This window comes from Mus musculus, chromosome 1, assembly GCF_000001635.26.
Source record: "Mus musculus strain C57BL/6J chromosome 1, GRCm38.p6 C57BL/6J".
In the NCBI taxonomy this organism is placed as follows: domain Eukaryota; kingdom Metazoa; phylum Chordata; class Mammalia; order Rodentia; family Muridae; genus Mus; species Mus musculus.
In genome coordinates this window covers 46,185,588-46,204,493 of record NC_000067.6, presented here as the reverse complement: position 1 = coordinate 46,204,493, position 18,906 = coordinate 46,185,588, and the positions used below count along the sequence as shown (strand labels likewise).

At 39.6% G+C, this 18,906-nt stretch overlaps 1 protein-coding gene across 30 annotated transcripts in view; it reads right to left on the bottom strand.

The window, feature by feature from the left end:
* The window catches only part of Dnah7b (dynein, axonemal, heavy chain 7B), a 307,481-nt gene that overhangs the window by 169,058 nt on the left and 119,517 nt on the right, over positions 1-18,906 (bottom strand). For 26 of the 30 annotated variants that reach the window (XR_003954985.1, XR_003954980.1, XR_373250.4 and 23 more), the window contains 7 exons: positions 17,127-17,339; positions 15,809-15,918; positions 12,675-12,843; positions 9,357-9,459; positions 9,118-9,245; positions 3,090-3,302; positions 178-276 (listed from right to left, as the gene is read on the bottom strand). Coding sequence is in view for 27 of the 30 variants with exons in the window: in XM_011238490.3 (XP_011236792.1) it covers positions 178-276; positions 3,090-3,302; positions 9,118-9,245; positions 9,357-9,459; positions 12,675-12,843; positions 15,809-15,918; positions 17,127-17,339 (1,035 nt within the window). In the remaining 3 variants the exon portion in view is untranslated. The other 4 variants (XM_011238496.2, XM_006495927.3, XM_006495913.4 and 1 more) reach the window with 4 other exon arrangements.

Genomic DNA, 18,906 nt, shown 5'->3' with positions numbered 1-18,906 from the left:
GTTTCAGAAGCAACAATCCCAGAAAACATATTTCACACAAAAGCAGGACTGGCTTGTATCCCTCTGAACATGCCACTGCTTTCCACAGTGCAAGTTCCTACAGAGAGCTCTGCAGACATGGCTGCCTCCTGCACTACTGTAGGAGTGCTGACACATGGAAAGAATAAGTGCTCTTACCTCAAAGAGTGGCAAATCATGGGATAAAAACTTTGGCAGATTTACATCAATAATAGATCTAAGTAGCAAAATTTCTTCATTTTCATTTGGATATTTCAGCTAAAAGAAAATACAGTCATGAGGATTTCTGTCATGGACACATTTTTTAGGTCTATACTTATACAAATATACAGCACCTAACAATCTAAACAAAATATTGCTCATGTTTTCACTGTATTTCATTATAGAAACTGATGTCTAACCTCAGAGAATCCCTTATAACATGAACACAGGCAGAAGTGACTAAATTTCCATGGATATTTTGATACAGGATTAGTGACCAGGAATTCAGTACATTGAGAGTTGTCACTGCCTGCTTATTGGGTAGTGCTTGCTTACTCAAGACCCCTGATGGGTTAGTTCTATAAAACTCTGAGTGAGGAATATTGTGAATTGGAGTGGATGCACAGAGCACCATGGTGCCTGCTGGCTACCTGCTGACTGCCTGTTCACATGCCATGTAATCATCAAGCTCCAGAGAGAAGGTGGAGAGGGTTAATTCAGTCCAGGAAACAGTACATAAGAAATCTTAAACTCTAAATGTCTGTTGCATGTCCAGTATTTACTAAAAATCTGATGGAACTTAGAACTTGTTGCTTATGCCTATATCAACATTCACATCATTAGTGCCTCCCAAATCTAACCTTAGAACTATTTCTCCCAAATTTCTTACTCAATATGTCATTCAAAAGTTCCCTTACCATTTGGTTTGTTTATTTGGTTGTTTCCTAGAATTTTCTCTTGTCTTACAAAAACATATCTACCAAAAAGGAGAGAGAGAGAGAGAGAGAGAGAGAGAGAGAGAGAGAGAGAGAGAGAGAAGGGGTGGTGAGGGAAAAGGGGAAGAGAGAGGGGAGAGGGGAGAGGGGAGAGGGGGGAGGGGGGAGGGGGGAGGGGAGGGGAGGGGAGGGGAGGGGAGGGGAGGGGAGGGGAGGAGAGGAGAGGAGAGGAGAGGAGAGGAGAGGAGAGGAGAGGAGAGGAGAGGAGAGATTCTTTTTCTTTAATAAGCAGCCACAGGCTGTCAGCACATCTCTAACTCTCCAGAGCTCCCAGAGGTCAAAATTAGCCCTGCTCATCTAGTCTTTGTTTTTGATCAATGTAACATAAAATGAATTTTGAAGTATCAAAATTTATGTTTATTATTTGAGAGTCTATTATTTGTAAGCGAATGCTTAAATTGTCTCTTGGTAGAACAAAAACAAACTTGAAAATATTCAAGCCAAAGAATTCAACAATCTAAATTAGCTTGTAACAAAGAGTGATAGAATTCATTTTCAGGATTCATTTGCAGCCTAACTTTTATAGCTCAATGCCAGTCAAGATTCCAGCTCTGATTTGCACCAGGACAATGTATTATCTCTCCCATTATCTGGCCACATAGTAATCCTGACATGCCAGGGTAGAATAAATTGTTGCTTCTAGGCACTTGTGTTTATTGCAAAAAGGAGGGGTGGGGGTTGAAGTTATGTTAGGCTAAAATGAAAGAGTATATAGCCACCATATATCAGAGTTCTTAACAGTGTTATGATAGAGGATAAAAATGCAAACCATTGTTTATCAGATGTATTTTAAAATCTATATCTTCTACAAATTGTCAATGTGAGCATTTCATAAACTCCAAGGTCACATTTCTGAAGCTTGCTTTTAGCAATAACTTATCTTGCCTTCATAAATAACTAACATATAGCTCTATTTTATGGTTCTACTTCCGGAAAGAATTCAGCCATGTCCTGAATTATCTATTGTTTTCATGTATTTAGTTATGATTTTAAAATGCAAACATCTGATCACTATTATAACTAGGCCACACATGACCACAACTGTCAATTACATAAGTGTTGCAGGATATTTGATCGCATTGTGAACCCTGAGATTGTGTTTACTGAAAATAAAAAATAAAAAACCTGTTTCTAGTTGTGGTGTGTGTGGAGAGCCTTAGCACATACTTTTAATCCCAAACAATGAAGATAGAGAGTGTGTAGAAGGCAGCACCCATGTTTGAAAGTATTACCTACTGAGTGGCAGACAAAGAGACAAATAAGAGGATAGAATAGGATATGCTCAACTCTTATAAGAAGAGAGGGGGAAGGGAAGCTATAAGAGGGAGCAATGCAGAAAAAATTGGGGAGAGGAAGCAGTTTTACTAGGAGAGTTTTTGCAGAGACCGGTTGAAGGGATAACAAGCTAGACACAGGTGAAGACAGAATGACCCAGAGAATGAGAAGGAGCCAGAGACTAGAACATACTGTCAACATTAGTATGAGACTAAGCAGAGCAATTCGTAAGAAACTGAGAGGAGTCAGGTTGAATCAGTCAGCTTGGAGAGGAGTTTTGAACCAGAACTGCTGAGTTGAACCAGCCAGCAAGAGTTCAGAAAACACAAGAAAGGGTGAGCTTATTCAGCAGTAAGTCTCATAGGCAGAAAACATACTAGGCCTAGATAAGACTGTACAGAGGCTTAAAGCTTCCAGGCCTAGGTTAGCAGATTAAGGCAGTGAGCCTCGGGGATGACAAATAGAGGGAGAATAAAAGTTTCTGTAAGACATAGTGATGATGTTCAGGGGTTTCTATGTATTAATTTCATTATTCCCCACAAAATGCTGCATATTATATAAATAGAAAGCCTTCAAAAGACTTATTGAATGTATGTGACTGTATTCTTCGGCTCTACCTAACTTCATATATTTAAATGCAACCAATAAGCATTACCTGTATACTGTCTTACAAAGATTTTAACATTTTATTTTCATTGTCAGCAAAGGATTTTTTTTCAGCTAGTTGATGAATGCAACCAGATGCTGGAACTCTTATGAACACACTTGCTCCTGAGATTTAAGAATAGAAATGAAGTGAGTCACAGCTCTCAGTTCTACCTTCAGATTGCCAGCAGCTGTGAGCACAGACTTCACAGCTCGCATCCCATAGTTATAGTGATGCTGGGAGGACAGTTGCTCTGAGCACAAGCGGTATGTCGCCACAATCTTTATGGACAGCGGCCTCGCAGTGACAAAGCCACAAGAGTACAGCACGATCTCGGCAATCATGGCGTAGTCAGGCACCATCATGGCCACTGTCCGGAACAGAGCCTGCAGTGCACAAAGGAGGTAGTTAAATGGTGTAGAAAGGCAATCTTGCTCTTGTTTCATCAAGCACTATGGTTTTAATTGCTTTTCTACAGTAATCTCATACCTACCATAATGTTTGCTATTTAATATACACTAGTTACAAATGCACATCATATAGATAAAGGAATTAAACTTGGTTTTCCATTAAGCATATGTAATAAACATATCACTAGCTTTAGGTTCTTTCTAAATGTCCAGAATCAGTTTTGCACAGCTCTTTGTGGAAAGCAACATGTGTACACCAGACAGCTAGGATGCAAGCAAATTGGGCCTCTCACCCAGGATAGTGATAAAGACCCTGTTTTTGGGAGCCTGGTTTTAGACAGGCACTTGCAGGATCCAATTAACTTATAACCTGGGGGGAATCTGCCCTCCCAGTGACAAGACTGTGTTCAGTAAAGGAAATATTTTGAGATTCTCAGAATCTTTTGAGTCTGTAGAAACATGACTAGTCCGTCTGCAAACAGAAAGAACACTGAAAAACCATAGATGGTCACTATTAAACAACAATTTAGCAAGCTATAAAGATCATTTATAATAATAAAATTATAAATGCTATAAAACAACGAAATGCAATGTGATGGTAAGCAAATATAATATTAAATAGATTTTTAAAGAATAAATATGATATTTATGTTTAGAATATTAGTGTGCATCAGGGTTCACTTTAATATGTTTTGTATTAAAACATTGCTCCTTGCGCACACATGAACATACATATAATTCTGCTACTTTTTTAATTCATGAGAGAGAAGGGGAGAGAAAGACAGAGACAGAGACAGAGTCAGAGAGACTGAATCTACAATTTAATCAGAAGCTTCTGTCTAGTTGTGAGTTATGTGGTCTAGTTCGACAACAGTACAACGTAGTAGTAGCTTATTTCCAATGCCTTATGTGGCAGGCTGAACTCTCACCTTCCATGTGCTTCCCAGATTCCTATCTCCCTATCTCTCACTTGTCATAACTCGGCTCTGGAACACTGTGAACATACTTATACAGAAGGGCCAACAGTTAGAACACATAAAGGATTTACCAAACCATATCACTGTGGTGTTTCACTTATTAGAAATCCTTTTCTAAAGACAAAAGTTGACATTGAAATTGTCCAAAATGAAGTATTTTTCATGGGCCAATAAGATTTCTCAGTAGGTAAAGATTCATGTTATACAAGCCTATCACCAGAACTTGGATCCCAGAACCCATAATAGAAGAAGAGAATTAACTATAAGAAGTTGTTCTTTCACTTCTACACACATGCTGTGGTATTCCAGCACCCATACTAGCGCATGCACACACACACACGATTTTGGAGTACCAGTATGTTTCTGAGCATTGCAGTAAGTCTGAGGATAATTCAATGATTTTGAAACAAAAGTAAATTGGATTCTAACTTAACTGGTAGCAGGTCTTCTTCAGTACCAGAAAGAGAAACAGGGCAGGGGTGAGGCAAAGATCTCAGTAAACATCAGTGTGAGTGTTTTACCATATGTAGTCACTGTGAATGTGAGTGCAATCCTCTGTGTTTATTTCAGCAGAAATACATGAGATAAGTTTCTACAGGGTCTACTCCATTTGTAGAAGGGTGCTGCATGAAGAAGAACTGTACCTTCTGCAGTTTGATCCAAAGGCCTGCATATCGATGCAACTGAAAACAAGGAAACCCTCAAGTTTTGGGATGTGCAAGTCAACCTTGTGACAGAAAAAGTTGATGGAAAGGAGGGTGCCACAGTCTTCTGTGACTCTTCAAAGAATCCTAATCTGCCATACATGGCATTAAATTAAAATTGGCTCCAGGATCTAGTGAGACAGCAAAAGGAAACCGAGACCAGAGTGGTGGCTGAGCCCTCCCCAGACCCCACCCCCACCCCACTGCCTGTCTTGACAGAAGTCCTAAGAGGTTACAATATTCCCCCTACTTCTACTGAGTTACCTCATCAGAAGGGGCTTTCATTTGGAGCATGGTGACTTTGTGGCAAGTAAGGATTGGTGGAGGATTTAGGGGCTGGGGATTGACACAACACTGTAGAAAAGCTTATGCTTTGCACAATAAACTCAGATCTGCACCCTGATGCTGGTCCCAGAGTCTGATTCCTGGGATTCTTCACGTGACTCCATCACATCTCACCCCATTCTTGTTCCTGTTCCCACATTCAACAGTATTCTTTCTCTACTATTTCCAAGGATCTGGAAAGACATGCCATTAACATGTTGTCTTATTCAACGAATGAACTTCATGTTAGTTGAGTTTAACAGTCTACTTTCCTTTCTTCCTCAGATGCTGCAAGAGAATTTCATACTACGCTCTCTGTGGAAAGCTGTGTATGTGTCAAGCTATTCCTTTGTAATGCCAATAGATCTGGAATATGCCCATTTTAAAAACTACTCTGAAACAATCTTGCGTAACAATTCTTTGGAGTGGTTACAATCTAAAATATAGCTCCTCTGAAGTAGAGATGTGTTCAAGAAATTTCAGGTTTTATCCAGTCATGACCAAATGTTAAAAGGGGGATTCTTTCCACACAAAATAATGCTTATCAGTTATCACAATATATGTAAGCTATAGTGTGTGCCAAATTTACAAAAGAAGTGTAATAACCTTGAAACCTTCTTATCATTAAGTATTTGGAATTAGGAAGAGGGGATGTGTGCAGATACTCTCTTCGATGGGAGCAGCTGGTCAGAGATGATCCCTAAATTCTCCATACTATCCCCAAGTACAATGAACAGTTGGGAGGGCTCTCTGCATTTGAGAAAACAGAAGTGGCCTCTGGTCCCAGACTCAGTGCCCAGAGGTTGCTGAAAAGAGGGTGTGGTAAATGCACCTGATAAAAGAAGCAGCCAGCCAGTCCACCACTCCATGCAGACTGAGAGCTCACCAATTTAGAAGTTGGTGTGAAGCTGGCCTCCAGCAACCCAGGAAGAAGAGAGACCCAGGAGGGGAGTCTCCACAGAACCTTCAGACAAATGCCCAGCCCAGGACATAGCCTATGTCCATTTCTGAACTGTTTGTATGCTCAGTGGTTCTTTGTTCAAACGCTGGATTCATTTGTCAGGGAGGAAAGTCATTGCTAAGGTGAGCACTCCAGAGAGAGAAAACAGCATGTAGAAAGGCATGGGGCATGCAGAGGCTTAAAGATCACTGTGACAGATACATAGGCCTCTGTGATAGACAAGGAACAACACTATACAAGCATTAGCTCTTAACACTTTATTTTGTGGAAAAAAATAAGAGCCTTAATAGTCTTAAAGGTTTGTTTTATGCCTTAATTATATGTAGTGTGTGCCTGTATCTGAGTCAGTGCAGATGTGAATGCATGTGCCTGCTGACCCCAGAAGAAAGTCCTGGGTCTCCTGGAGCTATAGCACATTGCTTATGAGCTCTCAGTCAGAGTGTCAGGAAGCAAACTCTAGTCCTCTTCAAGAGCAGGATGCTTTCTTCACCCCTAAGCCACCTCTCCAGCTCCCCAGTAGATTTTACATCTGGAATTACATAGTAGGATTTCTTTTGATAGAGGACATTGGTAGTATTGCAATAGTAGTATCCAGAGCAGGAAACATCTGTGCCAAGGGAGCTGTCACAACAGCTCGGCCAAAAGTGAAGAGGTCTGGGAAGATGATATGCCAATGGTATAGTGCAGAGTCAGCATAAACCAAAAGAGCAGTCAAGGTGGAGGGTTAGGCGTGAGTGGAGAGGGTTCAGGGATAATAGTGAGGATAATAACCATTTCTGGGGCCAATGCTTGCTTGCCTTCCTGCCTTCCTTCCTTCCTTCCTTCCTTCCTTCCTTCCTTCCTTCCTTCCTTCCTTCCTTCCTTCCTCCCTCCCTCCCTCCCTCCCTCCCTCCCTCCCTCTCTCCCTCCCTCCCTCTTTCCCTCCCTCCCTCCCTCCTTTCCTTTTCCTTTTTCAGAATTCAAAGCTCATTTCCTTTTGTTAGAATTTCTTTTGTTTCTTGCTCCTGCTAGTTTGTAGCCAAGGATTACCCTGAATTCTTGGTCCTCCTGTCACTGCCTCCCAAAAACTGGACTACAGGCTGGGGGCCACCACACCCAGCTAGGAATTTCCATGTTCATGTGCAAGCAGGTTTCTATAGCAACTCCAGCCACAAAGAGGGAATGGTAGCAACCGAAAAGTCAGGGGAGCTTCACAGGGGCTTTTAGCTTAATGTAGAGAGAACACCCAGCATGCCACGGGCTGCAGGGCAAATATCTGTCTATTACTACACCACACACACACACACACACACACACACACACACACACACACAAACACACACACACACAAACACACACACACACACACACACACACACACAGTGTAGGACAGTCTACCCAAGGCATTAACAGATTCAGCTAATCATGTCTTCCAGCTTTTTATGACCAGCTACGCACAGGTTTGCCTTCTGCTTTTGTGACTCTTTTGTACTCAGGTTGATCCCACTGAATAGCAGACTAGTCTAAGTGTAGAACAGAAGGAATAGCTGCAGAGAGAGCTTTCCAGAACAAAGCTGCAAGATGTCACAAAGAGCCTTTTAGATAAAGAATTTAGCACTTCCCTCTTTTAAAATGTATTATATTTACTTATTGGGGAGGGTTATGCATGCTACAGCCCACATGTAGAGGTCAGAGTGTGAAGGTCAGAGTTCAATGTGAGGGAGTCAGTTCTCTTCTCCCATGCAGGTCCTGGTCTCAGGTGCTTGGGCTCAGAGGCAGGAACATTTACCCACTGAACAATCTCTTCATCCCTCACTTCTCATTTTTAAACCATCCCTTCCTTCGCTAAAGCAAAGTGCTTCATCACATAAGCACATAAAGGGGAAGTTTAGAAGTACAAAGCAATTGGGTAGCAGTTAGAATGACCCTGAGTTGCTGTTGTGACACACATGTGACCAGTAGAAGGCAAATCTTGAGTTTGGATCTATAATTTTTAATGTACTATTCACCAATGAATATTGTTCCTTATACACAGTCCATAAACATGCAATCCACCCTGAAAGTATATAATAAAGAGGGCAAATATACAGAGAAAAAAATCTTTTTATTTAATCTATGAAAAGTTACTTTTTTTTCAATTTTTATTAGATACTTTCTTCATTTACATATCAAATGCTACCCCCTTAAAGTGAAAGTTTTACTCTATTCAGCTAGGACAGTGTTTTATCCCTTATAAATGAAAAGAAAAAGTATCATGTGTTAACAGGAACTGAGAGACTCTATATGACAAGTCAATGGCTTCACTCTGTGTTGAAGGCAATTCAGCTAAGGGACTTATTCCAATGGAGAAAGGCCTTCAGCACCAATAGCCTTCAGTGGTGCTAATTATAATGGAGGAACTAAAAGCAACTTAAATTCCCATCAGAAAGACAACTCAGTGATCCTACTTACAGTCCAGATCATATTTACAAAGATGGGAAAATGTTCACCCTGGCTTTGAATTAACTTAAAAAAAAAAAAAGCCTACCACCCATATACAATGGTCAGATTTGAGCCCTTTAAACTACATATAAAACTGAAAACACAGAATACAATAATAATATTGGGTATTTTTCTGTCTTTTCTTATTTGTGATAATCATTACCATTGTAAAACTATAAAATTTTGGAGTTGTACCTGTATTATTTTGTAGAACTATTTGAAGCGTTAAACATGATCTTCTAGAATAATTTCCCAAAGTGGTGTGCCTAAAAGCATATTTTTAAATGTACAATCCTGGGATCACATTTTCCCTTTGCATTCATAAATGGTGAAAAAGAAACATGTTATGATTACAGCCTCCATACCTTCAGATTGTCTGGCAGCTCTGACCGCCCAGCATACCCAGGGTTCATTGTTATGAAGACAGCACATGTGGGGTCAAGTTTTAGTTCTGTTCCTTCAAACACTAGGAGCTCTGTACCTGCATTAATACCTGTGGGAACCACAAGTGCAATGAGTTAGCTGTGCTTCAGCTTGTGCCACTTGCTGCCTGTCCCCCATCTCCTTTGTTTTCACTTGCTCCATAGACAGACAAGCTCATTACCTCTCTGGATGGTAAGGATTTGTTGAGCAACCACAGAAAGTACTTCCAAATCAATTCTGTTAAACTCATCAAAGCAAGCCCAGGCTCCACAGGATAACAGTCCCTGGGAGGAAAGAATAATAAACATTTTCAACTCTATCTGATTGAGTATTACAATGAAATGATGCATTTCACCTGATCTTCTCAGGGATTTAATTCCCATCAAGGAAATTGCTTATTTACCTTTTTCTTTAAAGACAGCTCTTTTTTTTTTTTTAACCAATTCATTATTCTAGGTGAATAAAGAGTTGGATCAACTGGGAAACTGCCCAATTTATTGCCTTTGCTCTGAGAATGTCTTTAGGTATCTAGGGGTATATCTACAATTTCCAAGCGCTTACTCTTTATAGTGGACTTCATTTCATTTTTTAAAATAATGGATTGTAATAACCATCTATGCAACACGACTTCCCTTGTCAGAGATACTGCTTTGTTTATCTATCTTGTTGATTTTCTCAAAGAACCAACTCCTCATTTGGTTAATTCTTTGAATAGTTCTTCTTGTTTCCACTTGGTTGATTTCACCCCTGAGTTTGATTATTTCCTGCTGTCTACTCCTCTTGGGTGAATTTTCTTCCTTTTTTTCTAGAGCTTTTAGATGTGTTGTCAAGCTGCTAGTATGTGCTCTCTCCCGTTTCTTCTTGGAGGCACTCAGAGCTATGAGTTTCCCTCTTAGGAATGCTTTCATTGTGTCCCATAGGTTTGGGTATGTTGTGGCTTCATTTTCATTAAACTCTAAAAAGTCTTTAATTTCTTTCTTTATTCCTTCCTTGACCAAGGTATCATTCAGAAGAGTGTTGTTCATTTTACACGTGAATGTTGGCTTTCCACTATTTATGTTGTTATTGAAGATCAGCCTTAGTCCATGGTGATCTGATAGGATGCATGGGACAATTTCAATATTTTTGTATATGTTGAGGCTTGTTTTGTGACAAATTATGTGGTCAATTTTGGAGAAGGTACCATGAGGTGCTGAGAAGGTAAATCCCTTTGTTTTAGGACAAAATATTCTGTAGATATCTGTCAGGTCCATTTCTTCCATCACTTCTGTTAGTTTCACTGTGTCCCTGTTTAGTTTTTGTTTCCATGATCTGTTAATTGGTGAAAGTGGTGTGTTGAAGTCTCCCACTATTATTGTGTGAGGTGCAATGTGTGCTTTGAGCTTTACTAAAGTGTCTTTAATGAATGTGGCTGCCCTTGCATTTGGAGCGTAGATATTCAGAACTGAGAGTTCCTCTTGGAGGATTTTACCTTTGATGAGTATGAAGTGCCCCTCCTTGTCTTTTTTGATGACTTTGGGTTGGATGTCGATTTTTTTAGATATTAGAATGGCTACTCCAGCTTGTTTCTTCATACCATTTGCTTGGAAAATTGTTTTCCAGCCTTTCATTCTGAGGTAGTTTCTATCTTTTTCTCTGAGATGAGTTTTCTGTAAGCAGCAAAATGTTGGGCCCTGTTTGTGTAGCCAGTCTGTTAGTCTATGTCTTTTTATTGGGGAGTTGAGACCATTGATATTAAGAGATATTATGGAAAAGTAATTGTTGCTTCCTGTTATTTTTGTTGTTAAAGTTGGCATTCTGTTCTTGTGGCTGTCTTCTTTTTGGTTTGTTGAGGGATTACCTTCTTGCTTTTTCTAGGATGTGGTTTTCGTGCTTGTATTGGGTTTTTTTTTCTGTTATTATCCTTTGAAGGGCTGGATTCATGGAAAGATAATGTGTGAATTTGGTTTTGTCGTGGAATACTTTGGTTTCTCCATCTATGGTAATTGAGAGTTTGGCTGGGTATAGTAGCCTGGGCTGGAATTTGTGTTCTCTTAGTGTCTGTATAACATCTGTCCAGGCTCTTCTGGCTTTCATAGTCTCTGGTGAAAAATCTGGTGTAATTCTGATAGGCTTGCCTTTATATGTTACTTGACCTTTTTCCCTTACTGCTTTTAGTATTCTATCTTTATTTAGTGCATTTGTTGTTCTGATTATTATGTGTGGGGAGGAATTTCTTTTCTGGTCCAGTCTATTTGGAGTTCTGTAGGCTTCTTGTATGTTCATAGGCATCTCTTTCTTTAGGTTGGGAAGCTTTCTTCTATAATTTTATTAAAGATATTTGCCGGTCCTTTGAGTTGAAAATCTTCAAGCTCATCTACTATTAATTGTAGGTTTGGTCTTCTCATTGTGTCCTGGATTTCCTGGATGTTTTGAGTTAGGATCTTTTTTATTTTCCATTTTCTTTGTTGTGCCGATGTTCTCTATGGAATCTTCTGCACCTGAGATTCTCTCTTCCATCTCTTGTATTCTGTTGCTGATGCTCGCATCTATGGTTCCTGATTTCTTTCCTAGGGTTTCTATCTCCAGAGCTGTCTCTCTTTGTGTTCTTTTTTTTATTATTGTTTTAGATCTTGGATTTTTTTTTTCAATTCCATCACCTGTTTGGTTGTGTTTTCCTGCAATTCTTTAAGGGATTTTTGTGCTTCCTCTTTAATGTATTCTACCTGTTTAGCAGTGTTCTCCTGTATTTCTTTAAGTGAGTTATTAAAGTCCTTCTTGATGTCTTCTACCATTATCATGAGATATGCTTTTAAATCCGGATCTAGCTTTTTGGGTGTGTTGGGGTGCCCTGGACTGGGCGAAGTGGGAGTGCTGGTTTCTGATGATGGTGAATGGTCTTGGTTTCTATTAGTAAGATTCTTATGTTTACCTTTCGCCATCTGGTAATCTCTGGAGTTAGTTGTTATAGTTGTCTCTGTTTAGAGATTGTTCCTCTGGTGATTCTGTTACCCTCTATCAGCAGACCTGGGAGACTAGCTCTCTCCTCTGAGTTTCACTGGTCAGAGCACTCTCTGCAGGCAAGCTCTCCTCTTACAGGGAAGGTGCACAGATATCTGGCGTTTGGACCTCCTCCCGGCCGAAGATGAAGGCCCAAAACAGAACCTTTCCCAGAAGCTGTGTTGCTTTAGCCTGTCACAGAAGCTGTTAGCTTCTGTAGTGCACACTCTCACCTGTGCAGACTACTTTCAGCAGAGTCCTGGAACCAAGATGGCTCCCACTGATCCTGAGGCAAAAGCCTAATATTTCTAAGTTTATGACCTAATCAGGAGTAGTCAGATACTGTGTCCTCCATAGCAGGGACTGGAACATGGCAGAGCTCACTTGTGCTTGGAACTTGTTGAGACTATACAAGGCACAGTAAAGCTTCTGTTTGCATCCAATTGTTTCTCTTTGTAACCCCCTTCCACCATTGATAGCTACCTTAATGCAAATAAATGAGGAGTTATTTGATCCATACCTTAAAGAATTTTCCTAAGGCCAAATAATCCAGCCCATCAGAGCAGTTGAAAACGACACACTGTTTGGCAACTGCTTTTGCTAAATCCTTGGTTGTTTCTGTCTTTCCAGTGCCAGCTGGGCCCTCAGGTGCTCCTCCAAGGTGCAGGTGAAGTGCTCCAAATAAGGTCCTAGAGTAAAAGGAATGGACAGAATAATTAACATGTAGGCCAAAGAAAAGGTAAATTGAATCCTGACTCTCAGCCCCACTTTTATAATGTGTCCCCACACACACTGCTCACCTCAGAAAATCTCTAACAGCACATTTATTTTTTATTAATTTTTCTTCTAAAAGTAGACAGATGGAATATGGATGATGGATGGATGGATGATGAGTAGATAGGCAGATGCATAGATGAACGCATAGACGGATGGTCAGGCAGGCAGATAGAATTCATGTGCATATTTATATACATGGCAAATTTAGAACTTTTGGAATTCAATCCTGACTTCTGGTCAATGTGGAGAATCCAGCTGACTCTATGGAGACCTACCCTTACTATAAGATTATAGGAATATTACATAGAAGAAAATAATTTTGAAATCCACAGCCATAATTTAAAGAATGCAAGATGCTACCAATAGGGGGATTCAATGGTTGAGGAATGGTTATGTGCAAATCTGCAGAGATATACATTATTTGGTTGAATACAAATAAACACAAATATACTTTTGGCAGCACAGATATGAAACCATTAGAATTGAGCAAGAAGGGGAAGTGGGATAAATTTACCTCTTTGGACCTATTATGGAAGCTTGAAATGCTGCCTTGTCTCTAATGGACATCACGTTTCCTCCAGCACACACCAGAGAGTCAAGGAGGTTAATCAGAGAAGGGACAGGAAGCTCACAAGCTCACCACTCTTGGCAGTCTGTGGAACAAGCCTGCATTGCTCCTCAAGAAGAGGATGAGTTAAATTTCCATTTCTCATTGCATATGAGCCAAAACACAGAAAAAAAAAAAAAACAACCTTTTTTTTTTTTGTTTTGTTTTGTTTTGTTTTCTGAACTGAAGAAAACTCTCAAGCCCTCTTTAAAGATTGGTCTAAAACTGTGGCTGTGTCCACAACAGAAATCAGTAAAGGCAGCATGGGGAAGCCATCCTTACCAAATTATGCTCACAGTGAAAACTGGACATTAAGATCACTATTGAGTCAGACACATAGTACAGCAGCAGTGAGTGTCACTATATCCACAGCATACTGTCTTCCATATTTGGTTCCTAGCAGTCAGAATCAACCAACCAACCAACCAATATCTCTCTCTCTCTCTCTCTCTCTCTCTCTCTCTCTCTCTCTCTCTCTCTCCCTCAATGTGTGTGTGTGTGTGTGTGTGTGTGTGTGTGTGTGTGTCTGACTGAGAAAGAGGCCATTTTTATAAAAGAGGCAACTTGAAATTCTATAATAAACTTACACTCTTGAAAACTCAATAAAGGGTTAAATATCAGAATAAACATAAAGAAATAAGATTATTTGTTAGGAGGTAAATTTAAGGGAATTACTTAGAGAGATGGAAATCAAATATACATTTAAAAAGATAAAGGACAAAAAATAAAGAAAGGTAAAATTATGAAGAGCCAAAATTTAAATGGCAAAATCTGAGAACTTTCCAGAATGGAAGAAAGACATGAACAGAAGAAAATCCCAAGTAACATAAATAAATAAGTAACTTCTAATAACATTATAGTGAACAGTAATAACCAGGAGATAAATCCTTTAAGAACATAAGAGAGATAAAGAGAATGATTCAAATAATGTTTAACCATAGTGAATACTATTAAAATAAGTGAATTAAGATCAAAACTAAGGCTCTGGGAAAATAAAAATACAGTACAATTATCTTAATGGGCCCAAGTACTTTGCTAATGACATTAAATGTAAGTGGATTAAATTTGCTACTGAAGTACAGAGAGCCTTTGACATACCCTGTGATCCAATCCATTTACCATGTAATTAATACATTGTCTCCATTCAGACCCTCCTTAGCACACTGCTTCTTCAGTGATTTTCCTGCAAACTTAGTTCCCATCTGGGTTACACACCTATGCCACCTAATGCTTCCCTCTAGTATCTCACTCAGTACACACTATTACAATTGTTTTTTAATCTAGCTTTCCCAACTGACAGAAAAACATGTGAGTGACAAGACACAATCTGTGTCTTTTATTTTATAAAACTGAAAACAAGAGCATGTTTTTATTTAGCCTATGTTCTTCCAAGGTTATTACCAGATAATGAAATGGTGTGTTATATTGTTTCCTAGTCATATTCATTTTGATATAAAACAGAAAAGGCTTATATATTCCATCTTTGCTCTGTGCTACCAGAGTTTATAGCTTGTGTCTACAGATATTAACACTATACCTGAAAGTCATCGTAATTTGTAGTCAAACGTGATTTGTCATAATGTTCAACAAAAGCATTCACAATTCTGAGTATTCTCTAAGAGTATAATTTAAAACTGCAGTTTGGCATACTTTATTTAATGTCTCCTTTATGCGGAGAATAATAATAATCAAAATATAATGTATGTTTATTTCAATCTTCTGAGAAGCACAATCGTGGAAGCAAAGCTAACTTAATGCAGAAAGTGGTTAATTTCCACTGGGAATAAAATGTAAATATGATCTCTCAAAAGAGATACCCACCAGGCACATGCACTGTGAACAGGAGAGAGATGCAGACATGGTTCTTTTGAACATGGGTAGTTAGAGCCTGGAAGTAAACAGTCTGGAAATCATGGAACACAGAAACAGAACTCTAGCAAATTCAGCACCTCAGCGGAAGAAAAAATAGTATAACTCAAATGATCCAAAATGAAGCCAGAGTTGGAAGGAAAAAGAAGGAAAAGGTGGGAGGGGGACAGAAAGTGCCAACAACTGCCAAGGCGAAGAACACCCTTATCCCCAGAGATGAAAACAGGAAAGCAGCAGAGAGGAGGCTTAGGGACTGGGGAAAGGACACAGGATCCATTTATAGAATGTAAGGTAAAAATACTTACCTGTAACTCAATCACTGGCCTAGGGTGTGTGTGTGTGTGTGTGTGTGTGTGTGTGTGTGTGTAAGTTACTGCTCCCATGTCTTTGGCAGGGTTTACCTGTAACAGCGGTCTGTGAGTGGGGTTATGACTAGTCTAGGGGAATTTCCCAGATATTCATAGCCATATCGCAAACCAGCATTGATCATCTTTGTTTCTAAATTATTTTCCTAGGATCAATAAAAAAAATGCAGTTGGTTAGGAAGCAAAATTTCAAACAATGGGAAATCACAAGATCTTTAATAAGGAATAAGCACAGTGCAGACCTGTTTAGACTGTCCGCTCAGACATCAGTTCACTGACTACAAGAATTCAATAGCTACTTTTCTGAATGAATAATGGAAGGCAATGGCTTTCTGCCACTGCCTTAGTTAGGGTTTTATTGCTGTGGAGGGCCCATGTGACCACAGTGACTCTTATAAAGGAAAACATGTAACTGGGGCTGGCTTACAGTTCCCAGATTTAGCCCATTATAGTCATGGCAGGAAGCACACAGGTAGACGTGTGCTGGAGTGAGTGATAGTGGAGAGTTCTATATCTGAACCAACAGGCAGCAGGAAAAGAAGCAACCCTGGGCCTGGCACCTGAGACCTCAAAGCCCATCCCCAGTGACACATGTCCTCCAACAAGGCAAGCACTGTCACAGTTTTACAGCTGAGGAGCCCATTGCTTACAGAGATGAGCACCTTGTCCATAGTCTAAGAAAGAATGATATGGCTTCTGAAATAAGCATCCCATACCCATCTTCCTACCACCAAATAGCAAGGCTCTGAAAAGGCCTACAAGGTTCTGGTCCATACCTGTCTCCTCCTTCCCATATCTCCTAAGACTTAGATGCAATCCTGAGAGCTGCTGAGCCCCAACTCTCCCACACCCAGCAGGCTGCTGTAACTGTCCCTGCCCCCATTCCTTCCAGCCGAGATAAGCATTATTATCCACCCAGACAGCCTGAAAAGTTCTTTCCTTATGGACCATGTCTGGCTTCTTTAATGACTAAACCAGACTAGAAAAGTGACTTATACCTCACTTAATTGCATCAGGGATCTAAAAATCAAAATTTAAGCTAACTAACACCAATATTTTGTAAATAACAAACATAGTAATACATTAAAAAGTAGCTAATTTCTGTTCCTTTTGGTACCTTCACACGTACGTGTATGTTAATATATTATAAGACATTTGATACAAATATAGGTACATAAATATAGATACTGATGATAATACATATAATTATTGGCTCCCTTAATTTTCAATCTGGAAAATCATATATAAAAATTCATCAGCAAAAAGTTCCCTTTTACCAATCCTGTTACACAGCTGAGCCAGTGAGTATGACTTAAGAAGCTATGGGCAGAAACTGCAGTGTGAGACCACTTACTTGCCAGTAGTATCTAAGCTGACTTAACCACTGGAAGTCCGAGTCATCACTGATCTTTTTATCTACAAGGCTGGCAAGCACATCTCTAGCGTGAACATCCAGTACCACAAGGGCTCCCAGAGTAACACGGTTCTGCTTGGACAATTTGCCACGAACCAATGTGACAATATCATCAATTTGATGGTTGCATTTTGCCAAGTAGCCTTCAAGGGCCTGAGAAAAATAAGGTAGAATTTCCCAATGTGATCAGTATCATTATGAACAAAAACATTTTGAACTAGTATATATTTATTAATATATACTACATATTATATATTATATATATATGAATGATATCCTCTGCATAGTTTCTATGTAATTTAAAAATCATCTATTTTGCCTACTACATAGTTTTAAGTAAACAAACCCACCTTGCAGACACAGTGGGCATACATGGTTTATGTCAGCCTCTTCTTTTTCTACCCCTTTCTATTCTCTGTGGTTATTTTATAGCTGTCAATCTTACTGCCCCATCTCATGGGACATGAAGGAGGGGAAGAGACCAATTCAGAGTCAACCATAGCTCTCTCCAAGGACACAACCAAGTGTTTTTCCCTAGACTTAGTTGTTTGTGAGTCTGTGACTCTGAGCTACTGAAAATATTATCCTTTCAACAAAGACTTGTAGAGAGGAGAGGCAGCAGGGAAAGTTGGCGAGGAAGGGATCAAGCCCTGAGACACTTGGGCCACTTCTTTCTCCCTTTGCTGTCATGGGTCCTCAAAGCACTTTTTCCATAAGACTACTATATGAGGTTTGAAATACTAGTACCATTAAGGTTTAAATATGATTTTCATCTGTCCCTTGATAATTCATGTGCCAGAGGTTTGATCTCCAGTGTGGCAGTATTGAACTGGTAGAAGCTGTAAGGGACAGGACTTGGTAAACTATCATCAGGTAGTGAATATCACCCTTAGGTGTAGGGCAGGCATTAATTGAGTCTCATGGAGCTAGACTATTCCCAGGAGAATGGATTATACTCTGCTTTGGCTGTGAAGTGTCCTCTAAAGGGCTTGATTGTTGGTGATGGTATTTGTTGGGAGGTGCTGGAAACTTGAAGATGTGGGGCTTCCTGAAAGGAATGGATGAAGGCATGATGGACCCAATCATTGTTTGCCTCCTCCTCATCCTCCTCCTCCTCCTTCTTCTTTCTTTCTTCTTCTTCTCTCTCTGTTTTTTTCTCTCTCTCCCCTTCTCCCCATCTCTCTGTTTTTTCCTTTCTTTCTGTCTTTCAGTCTGTCTTCCTTTCTTTCCTATTTCCCATAAGCCAAAATCCTTCTATCTTCCTCTAAGCTGGCTGTCTCAGGAGTTTTGTTATAGTGATGGAATGTTAACTTGGGTTTTTATTTAAAGAGAGCCTAGCCTCTTGTCAATTTCTGTTGTTTCTCTCATACTATGTGTCTTGTGCACTATCTAGCCTTGGCATCATCCACCATATAGTGATATAACCAGAAGGCCCTCACTGGAGTCCAAAACCAGATAGGGCTACCTAAATCTTGGACTTGCAGCCTATAGATGTAAAACAAGTAAAGCTGTTCTCAGTATGAAGTATCTACCTTCTCATATTTTCTTATAGCTACAGAAAGTACCAAGGTGATAATAATAATGGTAATACTAATAAATAATGCCAGGCTGTTTGGTTTATATTGAACTAAGGCAAGTTCTAAGGAAAGGTCTCTGGAGTCTGTCTTCCAGTAGATAAGAAAATTTACAACTGAAAGAGCATTTAAGATGAAAGTAAATT